This window comes from Ambystoma mexicanum, chromosome 1q (assembly GCF_040938575.1).
Source record: "Ambystoma mexicanum isolate Mex_15411 chromosome 1q, UKY_AmexF1_1, whole genome shotgun sequence".
Classification (NCBI taxonomy): Eukaryota; Metazoa; Chordata; class Amphibia; order Caudata; family Ambystomatidae; genus Ambystoma; species Ambystoma mexicanum.
The window spans coordinates 1261190383-1261211393 of NC_090922.1; the positions used below are offsets into that span (position 1 = coordinate 1261190383).

At 46.5% G+C, this 21011-nt stretch overlaps 1 protein-coding gene across 2 annotated transcripts in view; it reads right to left on the bottom strand.

The window, feature by feature from the left end:
• The window catches only part of FGGY (FGGY carbohydrate kinase domain containing), a 2730916-nt gene that overhangs the window by 2495392 nt on the left and 214513 nt on the right, over window positions 1-21011 (bottom strand). For both annotated transcript variants that reach the window (XM_069642074.1, XM_069642075.1), the window contains exon 2: window positions 2538-2751. In XM_069642074.1, the coding sequence (XP_069498175.1) occupies window positions 2538-2738 (201 nt within the window). In that variant the 5' untranslated portion in view covers window positions 2739-2751. The remainder of the gene's footprint in view (window positions 1-2537; window positions 2752-21011) is intronic.

Genomic DNA, 21011 nt, shown 5'->3' on the forward strand with positions numbered 1-21011 from the left:
GGCATAGCTCTCCCTACCTGGGTTGGCCTCTCATCGTTTCTCTTTCTATCCAGCACTGTTTGGAGAAGCATGTTAAGGACACCCCCCAGTATTATGCCCCCTTCAACCCACTGATCAATGGTGCAGAGTTCACAAGCTGATCCACATTTGGCAAGTAAAGTGCAGCCAGTGTAGTCATTTGCCCCCCACCTTCCCCTTGACCATGAGGAGTATGCCCTCCATATCCCTCATTCTCTGTACCTCCTCCAGTGGAAGGTCAGGGGATATCAAGATACCCACTCCCCAGCCTTAGTCAGGCCCAACGACCAATACATATGGGTTGATTTGTTTTCCCAACCGTCTCCGCTCCTTACCCCTCTAATGGTATGTTTCCTGAATGAACAATACAGTCCCTGCCTAGATGTGACCTCTTGGTTGGGGAATTCAGCCCTTTTATTTCCACGCCCAGGTCTCCCTACCATGGGACCACGATGAATGGTACTCACAATTTGTATAATTAGGCATCTAGCTTGGTTCTGGTATTGCCCCCTCCCCTTCCACCCTAGTCTGCCGGATTTCTCCCCCTTACCAACTAGAATAACCAACCACGTTCATTTAACCCTCGAGATGCCAGGGGTAACCCAAGGCACCATTTGCGGGCACACTCCCCGTTTTCCCCCCTAAATTATTGAATGATAAATGCTCTGCATTGCTGCTGGTCTACAGACCAGCCCCTCACTCCACCACCAGCCTTCTTACAAGTTGCATCAACAACAGCACAAGTCTGATCTCATTCAAGAGGGGACCACCCCCTCCAAGTTACAACCCACATGTATATTGCAGAGAAAGCAATCTTCACATTTCCACCATTTATTTAATTTGGCAACTTTTGCGTGCACTCCCTACAGTAAACTCCCTGGGGAAGCTGTCCTGTTTCACCTTATTGAACGGTACGCCCTTCAGGGGTCCTCCTTCCTGTAATTCCTCCAGCAGCTGTGGTACTTATTCGGGGTCTAACACCCTGTAATCGCCCCCCCACCCATTTTCAAAGACCAGTGTGAAGGGGAATCCCCATCTATCTCTGCACCCTTACTCAGTTAACCAAGCAGTCAGGGTATTGCACTGTCACCTGTATTCAAGTGTGGTTTACCAACAGGTCTTGGTATAGTCTCATCTCAGAGTCTTCCAAAGCAATGGACCCTTCTCTCAGTCTCCGTGCCTTGTCATGTCCACTTTGTTGCTGAAATAATGGCATTTTGCCATTACTGATCTAGATTTTCCAGCTCGTCTGCTGTTCCCTATTTTCCAGTTCCTCCATCTTCATGCTAACCTCTTTCCCTGCGTGCGCCAGTGCCTTCAATCTAACATCCATGGAGAGCTTGGGCACTTCCACTGGCATATGATTGTTCTCCAGGGCTGCGACTCTCCAGGGCTCTACCTTCTCAACTCTTCCCCTCATCTCCGATAGAGAAGCTTGAATGTCCATCCATAGGGCCTACACTTCCTGTAGGATGCTTATGATTTTGTATTTCGTGGCCACCTCCACTGCTCGCATGGGCGCCCTGGAGCCTAGATCCCGCCAGTCCATCATATAAGTGAGACGGGGGAGGGATGGGAGCACACCACCGCCTCTGTGTTGTCATGTGAAGGCTTAGGCAGCAAAACCCACTTCAACCTCATTCCACCCACAGCTGGTGCTTCAGCACACCAACCTGAACCAAAGCGGGATCTGTCTGGTCCACTTTCCCCTCAGCTAGGTATCTGTATCTTGTGCTCACCATTCAGGCCAGCACCTGATTACAGCCCCCTCTCATGCTATGTGGTCCCCTCCCCGGCATTGCTCCTGTCCATGGTGCTTCCCGGCTTACAGTTCTGGGCCTTACGTGGAGCGCTGCCTATGCGCTCCTCTGTGTCGAGCTCACTGGATGACATCTCCTGCGGCTCAACACAGAGGAGTTCCACTTTTGGCCTTGCGGCCCCCTCCTCTGTTCTCTACAGCTGGCTCCGTCCCACGTCATGTTTTGCACAGTGGGGCCTCATTCCTGACAGGCTCAGCTAGCCGGTGACTTGCCTGGGTCCTCATCCACGGCATCCGTCCATTTATTGTACGCCACAAGCGAGCGGTGGCGCTGCCAGGCCTCTCACCTTCTCTGTCTCTGGATGAGGACCTATAACCAAACTGAGGTCTCTGGGCACTCCACAGACCCTTTGCCTCCAGGGTGAAGGAGGGGTGTTTTCCCATGCTTCTCAGGCTACGCGTTGTAGCGACTGTCTCTCGGTGACAGAGTGGCTCCGGGAGTGTCTCTTTCAGGCCGCCATTATGCCCCAGCCTCATTGGTCTCTACATGAAGTTTTAACTCGCACACGCCTGTTTACTATTTTAAAACTCTGGACAAAAAGAACTTCCATGAATAGTATTGCTCAGTTCAGCACTTAACTTACCAGGGAATGGCTACCCTAACAGTTCCAAATTCACCATATAGAGAGCATCGAAAAATGTTCATATCAGGAAAAAATAAAATGGTGCTCTGGTTTATGATAATTGTCCTGTGAAATACCTTTGCGACCGTGCAGCAGGCAGCCCATATTTCGCCTGAGGATTGTTCATAGTGGTCGAGTTGAGGTTCCCAAATTTGAATTCTCTGCTCGGCCTGGGCCACCATGCTTCCATACTGATCCACCAGTGCTGCACGCACACTTGCAGTCCCCACATCTATTCCCACATAGTACTTCACATCTTCCTGGTGTATGGTCTGCATTCTCCGCGCAGGTCTGCAGAAAGAGAAGAGGTGAATAGTTATGTATTTGTAATGAAAAGGTTAAAAAACAGTTACATTTTGCATCAATACTTTTGCAGTATATGAAGTGTATCAATCAACATATACACACACAGACATTTATATATATTTATTTCAGTTTGCTTGTACCTTGTTAGACAAGAATATTATAAAAAGTTTTGATCCAAATAAGACAACGGGATGATACCTTAGTTAGGCTGACAAAAACATGTTTTGCAAGTTTTCCTAATGTTCAGATTACCTCATCAGGCTTAGGTAGAATGTAGCACTGGAAATGGCAGCATCGGTTAAGGATTCACCTCTGTAATGTTTTATCTGTTCATGTCTGCTTTTGATTTGTGCTTCCTCCAAAAAGAGCCTTACACTTCAGATTTCCCCCACGAATTCCATAAGCCGGTATGGCTCCTAATGCAGCCTTTTTCCATCAAGGTACAAATGCCGGTGTTAAATGATCTGTAGCAGGCGCTCACCTTCTCATTTTGCATCAATGGCTTCACATTCCGTTCCCAGCCAGATCATCCCCCATGCACTCGAATCTCCTACTCCCACCATTAGCTTTTACATAAAACCCAGTAGTTGCAGCCCCTCTCTCCTGTTGTAAATGGCATTCTGTTCCTGTGAAAGTAGGATTTACATATTGTTCGCTGAATTTTGCAAGTGAGTTCAGGGGATGAGTGGACTGTGGTGATGGGCATAACTCTATGCATTGCCACAAAAAACATTATACCAGCAACAGGAGACAGGGGCCTAGGCCCTTATCTGGTCGCCGGCCCCAGCCCGAACCCTACAATTATGGACAGAGAACACCTGTTTCATTCCATGTGCAGTTTAGATCTTGTAATACCGAGGTAAGGCATTTTCTGTTTACTGTCCTCCATAATATCTCTGTTTATTTGTAATGGATGTATGCAGTGCGTGGATATATGCAATGGCTGGACTGTGGAGATGGGTGGAACCTTTACGTTGTCCCACAGAGACCTTAATCCAGATAAAGTACCAATTCTACCCTATATATATTAACTGTAAAGACCTTAGTTAAAGTGCAGTTAAGTTGTGCAGATTTAACGCTACAAAAAGAAATTTAGCGGATGTGGGAAGTCACGACCAGCTTAACTCGGCGCGTTCCTGTTGATGTCAATAATAATGCCATTTTGTATGTCATTATAAATCCCTTCTCTTATAATATTTATGTGCTCATGGGCTTTGTAACAGGAACGTGCTGAGTTAAGCTGGTCATGACTTCCCACATCAGCAAAATTTCAATGGCTTTGTTGAGTTAAATCTGCACCACTTAACTAAGGTTTTTACAGGCCACTAACCATGGCCTTCAGGAAATGGCCAGTGTCCTTGGCCTTCGGCCGTGTCCACTGTACATGTTCCACCGATATGTTTCTTTTGGATCCACTAGGTGGCCACGACCTTTGGCTGTGGGCACACTACATTTCTTTTAGGCCCATTAGCCAAGGCCTTCAGTCCTGGCCAGGGAACACGGCATTTGGGCATGCCCGCTGTATCTTTTAAAACACTACCTTTCTTTGCCGCTCACTGGCTATGGCCTACGCCAATGACCAGTTTTCCGTTAAGTAACCCTGGTTATTTGTAAAGTAACCTCGGTTATTCATGTGACGCACTTTCATTCCTGGTCCCGTTTTCTACTATAACCCTGGTTATGCAAAAACATTAGATCTCTGAACTTAGTCCCTAGCCACCACCCCCGCGAACACCCCAATTTCACATGGTGTCCTCTTTCCCCTTCACTATCTCTAGCCTGGTGCCATTTCATCCATTTCCTCATCCAAATAGCATGTTTTCTACTTTTTTTCAGCTAACTCCGGTTATTCCCATAATAACTCTGTTTATCTCTCGCATTGAGCCAACAAAATAAATGGCTGTTTTTTGGTTTCATTTTCAACTACAAAACACCATGGGAGATATATCTATCATTTTGGGAGAAGTGAGCATCCCCTTCTCTGTCAAATATTTTAATAACTACTGGACAGAATAACCTCAGAACCCTCCCAGAAATCGTGTCAACGCTTCATGTACAAGTTGTTTCATACCTTGTCCAATTTCACCCGGCCTTTTATGCTGTACACTGCACAGAAATTCAAACTTTTCCTCTATGGGCAAATGAATGGGAGTTGGCAGAAAACAACACCTTTTGTTTGCAAAACATCAGCCAAATTCATCATTCAAGTCAAAAGTTTTAAGCAATTCAATTTTCGGTTTTCCTTTGGAACTTGACACTAAACTTGCACTGTCACTGCACGGTCACTCTGAGTCACTGTCACTGCACGATTGTTAAGAAGAGTCGAACTCTCATAGGAACCTCAAAAAAATGAATTGCTAATAACTTTTGACTCATGTTAGGGTGTGCGAGTTGGGGTTAGAGAAGGTGGTGATGTTTTCAGATTCATTGAGTGGGTTGCAGGCGATTGTGGCAGGGGATGGTGACAGGAAGGATGTGATTTTGGACATCAGGGGGAAGATTAATCGGTGTGTGTGGAGGAATGGATTTGGAGTTGGCATGGGTCCCCAGTCACAGTGGCATTTTGGGTAATGAGTTGGTGGATCTGGCGGCGGGTGAGGGTATGAGAAGGGGAGCGGTTGATGTGAGGCTGCCTTTTAGTGTGGATGAGGTGAAGGCTGTGGTGGTGAGACGGGTCATGGATGAGTGGCAGGAGAGGTGGGTGAGTGGAGTGAAGGGCAGGTGGAAGTTTGGTGTTCGTGGGAAAGTGTCGGTGAAGGTGGATGCGGGGAGTCTGGAATGGTGGAGGGGGGAGGAGGTGATGCTGAATCGATTGAGGATAGGGCATGTGGGGCTGAATGACTGTCTGTATCGAGTGGGGAAGCGTGAGACGAGGGATTGTGCGGTGTGTGGGGTGCCTGAGACTGTGGGACATTTTCTGCTTAGGTGTGAGAGACATGTTGAGGAGAGAGAATTGATGAGGGTTCGGTTATCTGCACTGGGTGTGGCTGAGCTGAGTGGGAAGGCTTTGCTGGGAGGTGACGGGGTGAGAGGCAGGAGGAGGAACAGTGTGATGTTGAATTTTGTGAGGCAGACGGGGCGGTGGGAGGAGTTGTGAGTTTATGTGAGATAAGTATTGATTGGTGGGTCTGGTGCACATCATCCTTTAGGATGGGGAAGCGCCTGCGGGGGTCCGGCCACGCATCCGATAATTAAGAAGAAGAAGATTTGGCCGAATGTTTGAAGTCAATTAGGGACGTGCGTTCCTCCCCGGACTGCAAAGTTCTGTCTAGATTAGTTAAAAAATCAAAAAGTTAATAAGAAAACAAAATAAATCAAAAAACAAAGTTGCGGCCTACTTCCCATTCATTTTCCCATGGACAAAAAAAATAAATGTTTGCCGGAACGCACAGCCCAAATCGCTGGATGGATTTGGACCAGATCTGAAACAAATTCGGCATGAAGCATTGACTTGAGGCCTTTTTGTGGTTGGCATTATTCTGTCCAGTAGTTTTTTAAAATATTTAATAGAGAAGGGGGTGCCCCCTTCTCCAAAATAGATAGGTATATAGCAGGTAAATTGCAGAGGAGCGGGGTGTTTATAAATGAAACAGCCGCTATCTTTGTTTTTACTCGGTGCAAGAGTTAGCCGTGGCTATAACTAAGGGTATCAGAAAATGATGCACAGGAAAAATGCCATTTGCAGGTCAAAAACATGCAAATGACATCAGTTTATAAGTGGGGGGGACAGAATAGTTGTGAATAGCTGAAATTTGAAAGAAAACTGCGTCATGGAATCAGCATGTCTTGTGGGGGGAATGGGAGAGCACGGGCAGTGAGGAGGCCATCATGGGTGTGTGTGGAGCAGGCATAGAGGAGGGGGACACTTGGTGAGGGTCTGGGGGGCAGGAAAGCATTTTTGTTTTCTGCTGTTTTCCAATATTCACAGCTATAATATGACTACAGAAAGCTGAGGGAATCTGTAGATATTTTTACAGCTACAGTGATGTTGGGAGTAAATAGGCCATGGACAGTGACATGATAGGCACCCGGATCTCCCATCCATGCAGTAACTGGACCAACCCTGCTTAGCTGCAAAGCAAGGGCCACAATGGAGGACATATGCAATGTTTTGCATATTGACTTTTGTGTAGGTAATCGATGATGTCATTCGTGATGTCGTCAGTGATGTCTTCAGTGATGGCATCATTGCGTTCATAGGCTGTGCAACAGGGTACGTGAAGTTAAGGTGGCTTTAGCTGAATTTCAGGGGTTTTGTTGCGTTAATTTCTCACCTTTACGACCCTGCTGCTAAAGTTTTTTTCAGGAGAAAGTTTTTTTTTTCCAAACCTTTTTAAATCCAGCATAACGTTATATATATATATACGCCGTATCAAGTTGCCTATTTTATTTAATAGTTGAATGAAAGTTTGGTATTGCATATGATTTGTACATACATAAAAAAAGTTGCCCTTTTATTAATGTGAAACCTATCATCCATAGGAAATGTGAACATTCTATGTCTAAAATTTTTTGAGCCATACGCCCGAGCAGCACGACATTCTCCCAACAAGATATGTCTGTCCCGCGCCCCCAAAATTGTAAAAGTTTGTGGAAATCCGTGATAGGAGTCTAATGATATAAAGCGTATTAAAAAAGTGTATTTTTCACTTTTTGCAATTGAACAATGTCGCGTTTTTGCTCACACACACAACCCAAACTGCTGGATGAATTTTTATCAAATAAGAAACAAGTTGGGCACAAAGCGCTTGAAGGAAACCATTTGTTGGTTTGGCATAAATCCATCCTGTAGTTTTTTTCAATTTGGTGAAGAGCAGGGTGCCTCTGTACCGAAAAAGTTAGTTCTATCTCACATGATTCAATGCTGGATTCAATTAAGTAAATACTCTACAAATTTAAAATAATGAGATGTGGCAATCACAGAAAATGCTAGTTGGGGCAAGATACGTATTTAAAGTTAATTTAGGAAACATTCCCTGTTTTAAATATACAAAAGAAATGTGTATAATATTGTCGGAGATCTTCAATGGCAGGTAGGTTTCAGTCTTAACTGTTTTGAAAGGTAATTTCCAATTATTTGGGGGTGGGGTGCTTTTAAAGGAAATATTTTCTACCATCGGCTGTCTAGTATTATCTTTATGCTGCTTGCACACTTTTTGGCCTAGGTACCGCCGAAGTCGCTTGGAGCTCCAGCTAGTCATCTGTATTCATGACATCACCAGTTATGTTTCATTATAGGTATTGTCTCTTAGGTGTCTGCATGTGTTGCAATGTCATAGCAGTATGCAAAGGACTGTTAATGCATCTTAAGAAAATCTATTTTTGAACCTATCTATGATATGCTTGTGCTTCACATTAATATTACTATTATAAGCCATCTACTTATTTGTTTCCTTATTTTATTTGGCGACATTACACACTATAAGTGTTCTACTTATTCCTAGGCTTTTGTTTCCTCGTAATAGTGTACATGATGAGTCTTCTGATTATACATCTGCTTTTTCTTAATATTACACATTAAGTGTCTTCTACTTACTCATCTATTTGTTTCTAATATTACACATTACAAGAGTTCTGTGCATGTAAAAAAACAAATACGTGTGTTTTTAACAACTTAACATGTTGCCCTTAGCTGATGATATTTGTAACAGTTTTAAAGCTTAAACAATTTCAGAGTGAAATGTACATGCATGCCAACCATCTCGAAAACGGTCTATCTATCTATCTATCTATCTATCTATCTATCTATCTATCTATCTATCTATCTATCTATCTATCTATATATCTATCTATCTGACTTTCTATCTATGGGACTGTCTATCTATGGGTCTATCTACCTTTGGAATGATGATCCACATGGTAATGAGGAAGAGTACATTAGTGGCAATGAGGGACCAGGGTGAGGATTCAAGTAATAAAGGTAATGCAGGATTGGGACAAGGATGCATTTGGGAATGGTAAAGAGTAACTGGGATGAGGATGAGCATAGAACAAGTAATGATGGACTGTAGCAAGCATGAGGTATGCAGGGGCAATGAGGGACTGTGACAATGATAAGGGTTGCAAGAGTAATTAGGGTCTGTGATGAGAATGAGTGATGCTAGTCTAATGGTTGTGAAGTACTGAAAAAATTAGAAGGGAATCCAACGGTAATGAGAGACTAGGATGGGGGATGCTGCGGGCATTGAGATGATGGTGTGAGGATGAAGGATACACATGTATTGGGAAACTAGTGAATTTCGGAAGGATGTGGGACGCAGAGGTAAGGATAAAGAGTGATTGTTACAAGGAATATGGATGCCAGGACAAGGGTAATGAGAGACTGTGAAGAAGAGGAAAGAAGCTGGTGTTAATGAGGGACTGAATGATGCCAGAGGGTTTCATGTCCCTTTGCAGACAGTGGTATTTGAGAAGTAATTTTCTTTTGAAGAAATTAGTTTGAAAAAACGAATTGAAATTATATTTTTATATTGGGGCGTCACTCACCCAAACTCCCCTTCCCTATATTATTATCTCTCCTCCAACCCCCTCCCCACCACTTACCCACCCCTATATATTTCGATGAGTACAAAATAATTTCAAAAAACACCAGTCCGCAAAACTACCCAATACAATGCCAATGTAAAGTTAATAAAGGACTGTGAGGAGGATGAGGGATGCAGATTTAATGAGTGATTGCAACAAGGATGAGGGATGCTGTAGTAAAAAGGGGGGGCTGTGACAAGGTTTACAGATTCAGTGGTAATAAGGAACCCTGCCCTTTCAACATCCTTCATACCACCCCAGTCAAGAACTCTCAGCAGAAACCCATCAGACAACCCTTCGGGCCCTTCAACACCTTCAACACCTTCCCAGTGGAAGCCCTCATGGAAGGCCTTGCTAACCTCCACCTCACATGGACCGAACACCCCCAACTGAGCTGCGACACTCTGCTGGAAGCACTAAATGCCACCCTCTCAGCCTCCATCAACCGGCACATGCCTCTAAAACAACGCACCTGCAAACCGAAACCGCCAGCACCCTGGTACATGCAAGAACTCAACCTCAGCAAAAGAGTAATCAGGAAACAAGATAAAACCTGGTGCCACTCCAGGACCGCATCGGCCTGGCGCTCCTCAAGGAACTCGGACAACCGGCTGTGATGAATCCAATGGAGTCATCACAGGTTCCCCAGCGGTGGCCTCCTCCCATGTGGCCAGGAGACGGCAGCTACCTGATCTTGACTTTGGGGGCCGTTGTATGAGGGAGACATTTTGACTTCATTGGAGAAGATGCATCATTCCCCCCTTTGCCATGAAGAAGATCAAAGTGCGCCGGCTCCCAGTCACATGAGCGGAACCTTGAACACGTGATCGGGAAGCCGTCGCGGAACCAGGAAGTCACCGCGATCGGGTGCTCAAGCCCGAACGCAGTCTCCACGGGAGTTGCCAATGGAAACGAGGCAACAAACCGGGCCGGCCTGTGCGCACGGCCCGAATCCGCCAGTGATGACGACTCACTCGCACAATAGGTGAAGTGATGGCTTGAGAGGCGGACTGTGACCCGGGGAGTTGAAAGGATATTCCCGGTGTCTCCTTTTGCCAGACACCAATAACTTATTTCTCACTTCTTCATATATTCCCAGTACTAGTTTAGATAGCACTATGCGGCGCCGCCTTCCACCCCCTTTCGGAGCTAGGTTTCCGTCACTTCTACCACTTCACTTATTTCTTACTCCTAATGGCCATATGCAAAGAAAAGATAAAGAAAGTTTCAAGACCCCTCTTTAGTAGACCCTCGTTATTCTTCTCCTCTACCTGTCCCCGTTCTCCTGTTCATAGTTTCCCCTCCCTTCCCCTTTACGATCGCTCGCACTCAGTACTCACGTGCCCGTCTTGAACCGATAGTCTCCGAAACTGGGTCCGTCCAGGCGGTGTGACCGGTAACTCGACGGTCAGCCCCTGGCTCTGGCGAGCGGCACTCAAAGGGGATTTTTTTCCAATCGGGATCCCGTACCCTTTCTCATTGAGTGCGCACTTCTTATTGTGCCGGTCGCCGTTGGCGGGCAGCCTCCCGGAGCCGGCTCACCGTGCGTATCCCTTCTCGACCGGAGATTCTCGTGCCACAAGGGGGTCGTTAGAAAGGAGTTAGGAAAAATAGTTTGGAGATATCACGCTATCGGGGTCACCACTGAAAGGAAGCGCCCCCAATTTCAGCACGATCCTCCCCGCAATGAGAGACAATAAGGGACTCTCCCGTAGTGGGAATAAGACCAAGACAGAGTGCGGGTGAGCGTAAGTGGGAGTTTATCCACAGAATAGGGCATGCAAAGAACTCTGCAACCTCCGAGAGCGCTCTGTCTGACAATAGCAAAGACAGGCGTATTTCTAATACAAAAAACATCATCAGAACCTACACACTATAGGGGGCACAAGTTAATTGGGATTGGGTGGCGTCGACTAACTATAGGTGTTGCTGCAGCGTGGTTGGTCTTGGCGTGAGGACGTCACTGGTCAGCCTCGTGGGTTGGGTTGGGCCTGGCAGGCCAGCTTGAGGTCATCCGAGCGGTGTTGGTATGCTGGGGCAGCCTGTGACAAAGATGAATACCTCTCCTGACTCGTTTGCCCTAGGCCATGCACACTGCAGTTATTCAAGACACGACATCTAAGTTCATCAATAAATCGCTCGGCAGTTTGTCTTATACAATAAACGCAACACATGAGGAATGCACCTCTTGAGAGGTCCGGTGATTGTCGGTTGGGGTGAGATTTACCTGTGTCCTATTGACCGGTATTCTAGGTCGAGGGGCTGAGTTCTGGGGCCTGAGCCGACTGGTACATGCCTGTCTGCCGCGTTAGAAGTTATTATATAAAATGGGTCTCGGCGTCTTGTCCCCGTGATGGGGGTCGTTCTTGGGGTGGTCTGGGGGGAGGGTTGTGGACTTTACGAGAGGGTGCTGGTAGATCAGAGGATTCAAAACGTGGGTTTATTACCGTGCTGTAAATAACACAGGTGGTGGGCTGTGGCCTTGGGTGCGGTACCGGGGCCTCTGACTCTCTGAAGCGGCTCCAGCTTGGTTGGGGGAGGTGAGGGAGCGCGGCACAGGCCTTAGCTTCCTTATCTGGCAGGCTTGGCAGGGTGGGAGGGAGAATGGCCTTGCATATACTCACAAAGGTTTTTTCCTCGTGCGTTGCTGACTTTTAAATGCAGACCTTTTATAACGTTCCGCCTTATTTTGATGTTATTTAAACACACATATATATTTCCATTTCGTTACACATTTCTTTAATACAGTCGGTCTGAGTACCTTTTCGTTACCTAACATTATATTTACTACATGATGTGATTATTTTATGTACATTAAACGTTACACGAGGTCGTTCTAGGTTATGGCCTACAGAAATTGATGCTCGCTGCTTTAGGTGATTAAGAAAACATATATGAGTAAGTAAAGGCTATACATTTGGTCGACATCTTTTTCTGTGGTTGTAGCAGCACTAGTCCAGACCTGGGGTGGTATCATGTAACGTTACATCTTTATGGTTTATTCACAGTGTACAGGATCTGTTTAAACCGAGGTAGTTTGTTAATACCAATACTCGAATTATTTTCTACTTTCTTCAGATAGTGATGCTTCAGCTTTTTTCCCCGTCCCCCCGGCCTCGCGGACCAGGTCATGCAGGGTGCGATATTACATTGTGGACGAGAATACTGTTACAGTGTTAGCATCTCGGGTTAGCTCATATCCGACTTTCTCATGGGAACGCGCTCGCAGCGGATCTACCAGGGCTACTGCGGCGGCAGAGATGCATGAAAGGTCCTCCAAAGGTGGGGGCCTCGTTACAGTGTGCTGAACTCACGCCATGTTTGCTAAACAAGATGGCTTCTAGGCCTAACTGAATTTGGGTATATTCAGGGAACGGATATGTGTGGGCAATGTCGTCGGCGGGTGACCCCTCCTCCACCTGGGCCCGGGTGGCATGAGGGGACGGCCACCGAGTCATGGTCCTCACCTGGGGAGGAGGCTGCAGGTGAGGAGGGCCTCGCGGCCAGTCCTCCCCTACATTTCCCCCCTTTCGTTACTAAAGTAACGAATTCTTTAGCTCTTCTAATCTTCTACATTCTTGCTCCTCTATCACTGCGTCATCCCATGCAGGTGTTCCTTTTCTAGGCATCCAGGCTCTGCATACCCCCCTCAAGTTCTCACCTCTTCTAGCATACTCATCTGGGGTACATGTTAAATATATACAGTCACCCGTCCCTTCCAAATCTACCCAGACCTCCTCATACCATTCCAGTTCCACATCTCGGGGTTCTTTGATAGTGGTGTGCCATAATTTATCTACTATGTACTTATCACGGCACATAGGCACTAACTGGTATCTGGGAGTGTTATCTGGTCCTGTCTGTACATGTACTTCTTGTGTCGCCTTAATTGTACCACCAGAGTTGCCCATTGTCACCATCATCATCGCACCGTTAGGGACTGCGTTAGCACAACATCGAAGGCCCACCTGGCACAGGCAGAACACCACGAGGAGGACCACCGCAACTGGTATCAATAATTTCATCGTCATTCCAAGCCAGGAGGGAACCCAGGAGAAGATATTGTCGAACCATGAGCTGTCTTCAGCCCCACCTTCCAGCTTCATTTTCTCTCCCAGGTTATGGACTGCTTCAATGACGTGGGACAGGGACCCATTTTCTGCGTCTTCAGAAGGTACGAACGTGCAGCACGCACTTCCTATTTTTCGGCAAACACCTCCATCGATTGCTGTTAGCAGGTCCAGAACATACCTGTTCTGCATGGTCATTAGTCGCAGAGCTCGTAGTTCCACCTTTATTATGTTGAACCCTTCTTCAGTGTCATTGGCCAGCTGAATCAGTTCCCACCGTGTGATCTGAAGCCATTTTGCATTTGCTCTTGCTTGGACACTTGAAACCAGTGAGGCAAAAAATGTTTCCACGGAGCTGAACAGGCGATACCTGTCTGGGATCTGTGCCAATAAATCGGATGAAGCTTGTGATATGTAGTTTGATGCTCGCTTGTTCCGTGATAGCTCCTCTTCTTTCCCTCCGGAGGACAGGACATAGAGGTGTGCTTCTGCAGTGGGGGACGTCTCGTCCTTGTTCATGTTTCCTTGCGTCTTTTTATTTTTGTTGACGTGGCTTTCTGGAATCACCATTAGGGCCGAATGCAAAGTGGCCATTGAGCAGCTGCCACTCCATGCCTGGGGAAGGTGCAAGTAAGCCTGATTCCCGCATACCCAGTATGTGTCCATTAGTGCTGCTGTTCCTTTTTTCATGTCTGGGATGGTGAGAGTTTTGTTACAGTTTTTGTTCGTTCCCATCGCCACTTTTCCTTCTCCCTTGAAACATAGTTCGTTTTGTATTTCACTTTGTAGCTTGAAGGGTTTCTCCATCGCTGTTACCCATGTTAGTTTAGAGATGTGTTCTTTCCATATTGGTAAGCACGTTTTTTCCATCCATCGCAGCTTGTCTGGTTGGACACCTCTCAGTGCTTCCGCTTTGCACAGTACTTCTTCATCTTTCCATTTGTTTTCTGAAAACAGCGTCCCTTGTATTGCAAAGAAAGGTTCTTTAGGACAGACCACCCCAGACGCTTTTGAATAGCACGTTTTGTTGTCCTGTATTATTTTGAAAGAGACATCGTGTGCTTGAAAGGTGTTCTTTATTCTACACAGTGTGAGATGAAGGAGACATTGGGCATCCACAATGGGCAATTCTCTTGGCAACAACACTTTGGGTGTACCTGATGCATGGGGGATAAGCGAACAGACATAGCAGCTTTCATTAGTTGTCTGTTTAGCTGTTGTACTCATATCTGCATACCATTTATTTGCTTGGTGGGGGTGTCGTGGGTCTTCCATCTTGTCTAATCCTAACCCATAATACTCATCATACCCCCTCCTGCTTGTCTCTCTTCTTCGCCTACTTCTCTCCCCCCTCCTATATCTTATAGTTTCGATAGGTGAAACAATAGGCCCCCCTTTCTCATTCCCTCCCCCCTTTTCCAATTCTTCATATAGGGACTTGTGTTCTGTCATTGTAATTACTTTTCCATTTTCCTCAATAAACAACAAGTCGCTGTTTTGTATCGGGGCGGGAAGGGTAGTGGGGCTGTTATATATTTCAGGTAGGGATATTGTGTCATTTTCCATATCTTCATCTTTTGATCGTGACGGGGCAGCAGTGGGTGGTGCAGTGTAGTAACCCCATACAAGGCGGGATCCATCCCAGATCAAAAAATCACCTTCTTTAATATTCATATTTGTAATTGAATTCGTGCCAGGGGCAAGGGTGGTGTTACTCCCCCCTCCCCCCTCGTTCATCTCAGTAGAGATGAACGCTATGACCCAATGTGTCATTAGGCAGAATATTGAGATGAAGAACACAATAACACACATTGATAAACCGCATTCGTATGAATATGTCAATCTATCTACTAACATTTCTCTAAATCTAACAAATCTATTAGTTGCAGGCTGCCCATCCGATGCCATAGTAAATCCTGTTTGAGACATAAAAGTGCATTAAGTTCAAGCATGTAAACATTTAGAACGTTGTGAAATGTTTTCGGCAAAGTATGGGAGTGGGTGAAGGAGGGGGTATGTCCACAGACAAGGTAACTTTACAAATATTACTATCAGTACATTATTTCATACATAAAGAGAAAAGTCGAGAGAGAGAGAGAGAGAGAGAAAAAGAAAACTTCTCCAAAACCCAAAAAGGACCACAAAAACCTTCAAAAGTTGTAAAAAATTATATATATATGTATATACACAGGTTTATTTCAGTACACATGTCGTGCGCCATTCGTGTTCAGTGTTCAACACTTAATACACACAAAATTCCCATCATCCATTCTGCACAACTTCATTGTCCGCAGTTGTCTGTGCCTCGTCCTGTACCTCACCTTCCGCGGCGCTATAAGCTCTGCGTACGTCTGTCAAATGCACCCAGTATCGTAGGCCCTTTACCTTTACTGCTGTGGGTGTGCAAAACACTACCTCATAAGGGCCATGGAAACGTGGTGCATTCCACCTTCGCACAAAACTTCGGACATATATAAGGTCACCAGGCATTAGTTGTAATGGTTTTTCAGGCATTCTCTCTGTTTCTGTTGTGTTCCCCTCCTCTCTTGTAGAGGGGGGGGCTAGTTGCTTTGCAATTACGCGCGCTGCCCGTGTCAGTTTTCTCAAGTACTCTGTGAACTCCTCTCCTAATATCGCTGCACTTCTGTGTGCATCAGAACGTTCACGGAGAGGTGAATGCGCTGTGTGCATTCTCCTTCCCGTGACGATCTCATGCGGGGACAAGTGGTGGTCTTTACTTGGCTGATTTCGTAACTCGAACAAGACCAAAGGCAGGCAGTACATCCAGGTCTTTTTAAGGGAAAAACACAGTTTTGACAATCTGCTTTTTAACAGACCGTTCATTTTTTCCACTACGCCATTACTTTGAGGATGATAAATGGAACATAATTTGTGCTTTATTCCCAATAGGGTAGTCACTTCCTTGAATAGTTCATTAACAAAATGCGTGCCGTTATCTGAGCGAATAACTTCGCAAATCCCCCAGCGCGGGAACACTTCCCGCACTAGGAACTTCGCGGCGCCCTTCGCATCAGGGCGCGCACAGGGGCCTGCCTCCACCCATCTCGAAAACGGACATACAACCACAATCATGTAGCGAGCCCCGTTACATCTTTCTCCCATATCTACATAATCAATGTGGAGCTCTCTGAATGGGCCATTTGGTTTGGGTATCGTTCCTCTCAGTGTGCGCAATGTCATACCTGAGTTGTAAATCTGACATGTTGTGCATTCTAAAGCCAGCCTTGTGACGTGTTCATGGAGGCAAGGTGCAAACCAATCTTCCTGTATCTCTGCCATTATGTGTTGCTTTGCGTTATGTGCGGGAAAGTGTAGTTGTTGAAATGCTATTTCTAACAATGTGACTGGCATTACCGCTTTTCCTGAACTTTTTTGTCGCCATAACAAATCAGTCGGCGATTTGCTGCATCCCCTTTTAGTCCACAGCAATTTTTCTTCTGCACTAGCTCCCTCTTGCAGCTCTATTATTTCCTGTGTGGGCATCATGTTGTATCCTGTGGGGACCTCTTGGCTTGCTGTGTGGTGCAACATGTATTCTCCTCCTACACCTTTCTGTAAATACGAAGCTTCTTTGGCAGCGGCGTCTGCTGCCGCGTTCCCCAAAGATACAAAATCTGTATTTGTGGTGTGGGCTTGGCATTTTACAATGGCCACTGCCGTGGGGTCTTGCAGAGCCTCAATCAGTTCTTTCAATAGTTCTGCATGCTGAACTGGTGTTCCATCTGCTCGTCGGAACCCTCTCCGCCCCCACCGTGCCAACCCGCCGTGTACTGTCGTTGTCATGTATGCTGAGTCGGTATATATTGTCACTGCGCACCCCTTGGCGGCATGCAATGCTTCTATTAACGCAATTAGTTCTGCTGCTTGGGCTGAATAGTGGGATGGGAGGCGGTGTTGCACTAGTGTCTCGTATTCACCTTCCTCTAATCGTACAACTGCCATACCTACATGTTTCTCTCCTGTCTCCATATCTATTGATGCTGACCCGTCCACGAAATACACCTCTCCCTCGCTCAGGGCATTCTCAAAAATCACTTGATCCTGACCTTCGTCACCTGTGAACGTAGCGCAGTTGTGGTTTTGCATGTCCTCTACGGTGCACGCCTCTGTGATGAATGTGGCTGGGTTCACTATTTTACATCTTACTATGTGGATGTTTGCGCTGGACAGTATTATTTCATATGCTGTGGCGCGTTGTGTTGTCAATGTGCTCTTTGATCGCTCTAATATTGCAAAGAGTGAGTGTTCCACAAACAGTGTCACAGGACAGCCCATCACTATCGTGGCACTTTTCTCAATCGCGAACGCGGCTGCAGCTAGTGATTGCTCGCACGCGAAATGACCTTGCATTACTGCGTCTAGGGTGCCACTATAGTAAGCCAGTGGTTTGTGCCCTAATGATGTCTTTTGTGTCAATACTGCTGTCATCAGTGTTCCTTTGCAGTGTGAGAATAAGAAGAATTCGCGCCTATAATCTGGATTTGCCAGTACTGGAGCGCTTGATATCAGCTCTTTTAGCGAGTCAAATGCTGTGTTCATCTCTTCTGTCCATTCTATGTGTTTGTTCTCCTGCTGTGCCTCTTTTAGTGCCTGTAACAAGGGCCTCGTGTATGCTGCATAATCCAATATCCATGCTCGGCAATAGTTGCACATACCCAGAAATTTCTGCATCTCTTTTACTGTTTTGGGCTCCCCAACTGCTCTAATTGCCTGTGCCCTGTCTGGTATGATCCGCTTGCCGTCCTTTGATATCAGCTATCCCAAGTATAGGACCTCGGTCAGACAGTATTGTAACTTCCCCTTGTCCACTTTGTACCCTTTATTGGCCAATAATGTCAGGAGTGTTATTGAGTCCTTTCTACACTCTTCCTCAGTTTGTGCACAGATCAATAAATCATCAACGTACTGAATCACTGTGCTTTCTACACACAAATTCCCCAGATCTTCATGTAGTACCCTGTTGAATATGCTTGGGCTCTCGCAATACCCTTGTGGTAGTCTGCAGTGTTCGAACCTCCTCCCCCCTAGTGTAAACGCTGTTAAGTACCTGCTCTCCTCTGCTAAGGGAATCGAGAAAAATGCATTTTTTAAGTCAATAACTGTGAAGTGGGATGCCGTTTTCGGAATGTTGCACAGTATTGTTGATGGGTTCGGGACTAAAGGGAACTCCTTCTGAATCACATCATTGAGTGGGCGTAAATCCTGTATCATCCTCCATGAACCTCCCTTCGCCTTTTTAATCGGGTAAATGCATGTGTTGCATGGGGAGTTTGAGGGCACTATTATTCCTTGTGCTAGCAGTGCATCTAGTGTCTCTCTGATCCCTTCTTCTGCTTCGCGTGACAATGGATATTGTTTTACCCGGGGTATAATTGCTCCCGGTTTCAGTTTTATTACCACAGGCTGAACCTCATGTAATAACCCCACGTCATGGGGGCCATTTGTCCATATGTTAGTGGGTACTAACCTCATGTCGTCATCAAAAAATGCATGTGGTGCCCCTACTACTGCCATTAATTCAACTTGAGTTTTTCTGGCTGTAACTACAATGTCACACGGCATTGCTAGTTCCATCACTATTTCGCCATCTGTCTCAGTGTCTGAAAATAGCTCCTCGTCCGAGAGCTCCCTCAGTGGGATATTTGCATTTGTACACAGTACTGTCCGCCACTCACATCCTTCCATGTCAACGCCAATCACACATATTCTGTTTGCTGACACGTGTACTGCGTGTAAATCCAACGATACCACTGACCCGAGAGCAGTGTCGGGGCTTGCTATGGGGCGGAAGAGGAATTCGGCTGGAATCCTCCAGTCCATCCTTTTCAGTTCTGGTACTATGAGAGCCAATGTTCTCATGCCCTCAACAAACATCTCCTCGTTTCTTGGTAACCCTCTGATCTCTTCCATAATTGTGTGGCCGTGTATTACTGCTAATATGCGGAGGGGGCATATGCCTGGCGTCGAACATACGATACCGCTCCCTGTGAATGATATTGTCATATTTAGTTTGCTTAAGAGATCTCTCCCCAGCAAATTAATGGGAGAGTGTTCATAGTACAGTAAGGGTGCTTTCACTGTTTTACCCCCCACTGTCACATCCAATGCTTCTGTGTAAGGAACTTCAATTACAGCCCCAGAGAACCCCTGCGTCTCTAACGTTCTATTAGATAACGGGAACCGGCCCTCTCTAATGCATGATTTCTCCGCTCCCGAATCCACCATGAATATGAACTGCTTGTCTCCTATCTGCGCTCCTATCAATGGTTCCTCTGATGCATTGTGGGTCGTAGATAGTACTGGACATGCAAGTGCTCTCTGTGGGCTGTCCTATGCGGGGTGTCTCATTGCCCCCCCTTGATCAAAAATGTTCCCCGAAACTACTGACACCCCGCTGTAAGGTGCGGGAGCAGGTGCTCCGTTAGCTACTGTGGCGAAAGTGTTACCTGGCGTGTATTGCATATTGTCATTATTCTGTGGGTGGTTTTGTGTCCTGTACTGATGTCCGTGTAGTTGTGCGTTACTTCTTTGCCCTCCATTTTCTGGTTGTTGGTATTGTCCCATGGGGAGGCCGTAGGGGCTTCCTGGGTGGGGGTGACCGTACTGTTCTGTCTCCTGGAACCCGTTGTTTTGTCTGCTCCTGCACTCTCTTGAGTAGTGCCCCCATCTCCCACAATTCCAGCAGCTCCCCTGTGGACCTCTGGGACCCTGCCACCCATTACCTCCCATTCCTCCATACCCTTGTCCTCCTCTTCGGCCCCGGTACCCACCTCTTCCCCCTCTTGGGGCCCACTCTTGCCACATTGGACCTCCGTTCTGCTCCTGCTCAGTCCACTGTCGTTGTCCTTGTCCTGCCCAATTTGCTGCTATTCTTCCTTGTATTGCTATTTGCCCCTCCTCTCCTTCGTCTCCCTCCCTCATAAGTGGGAGTCCTGATACCGCTGCTGCAACCTTCACTAGTTTTGATTGTACTAACTTTGCCTCGTCTGCCAACCTTTTCTGTGCTACTTCCCTCTCTCTCTCTTTGATCCTTTTGCAATGGTGCACTATTATACTTTGGATCTCTGGCCACCCCTTCGCCTCAACGCCCGCTATCTTATCTAGTGCCTTCTGCACCTCTTTTGGGAGCCCTCTCTTGATGATAAAATAGAATAGAGATGTGGATTGGTGCCAGGGCGTGCCCGTTTCCGCTCTCCACATCTCCTGCACCCGGAGAATGTAATCCATAGCATCCTCCCCGTCATTCATTGTACATTGCATTACTGACTGTAAATCAGGGGTATCTGGGAAGGTCTCCCGCAGCGCATCCCACACCCTTGCTCGTACTGTATTAAAGGAAGCCCCATCATGACGATCACAATCTAACGTCACGGCCGGGAAACCAGCCTTAGCCCATACTCTGTCCGCTTGATCTCCTACTGCGGTTACTAGTAGGCTTTTCACATCGCCTACTGCCAACGGTATGCCGGCGGTATGTTTCTCAAATGCATATATCCACTTGCTCGCCCCTCCTGACAGCTGGGGCAATAATTTCATTAAATTAGCCTTATCCATCTGAGCCCATGGTATATAGTTTGGTCTCCCCCCCCCTCTGTGTATCAATGGAAGTTGTAACTTCCCTTTTGCAGT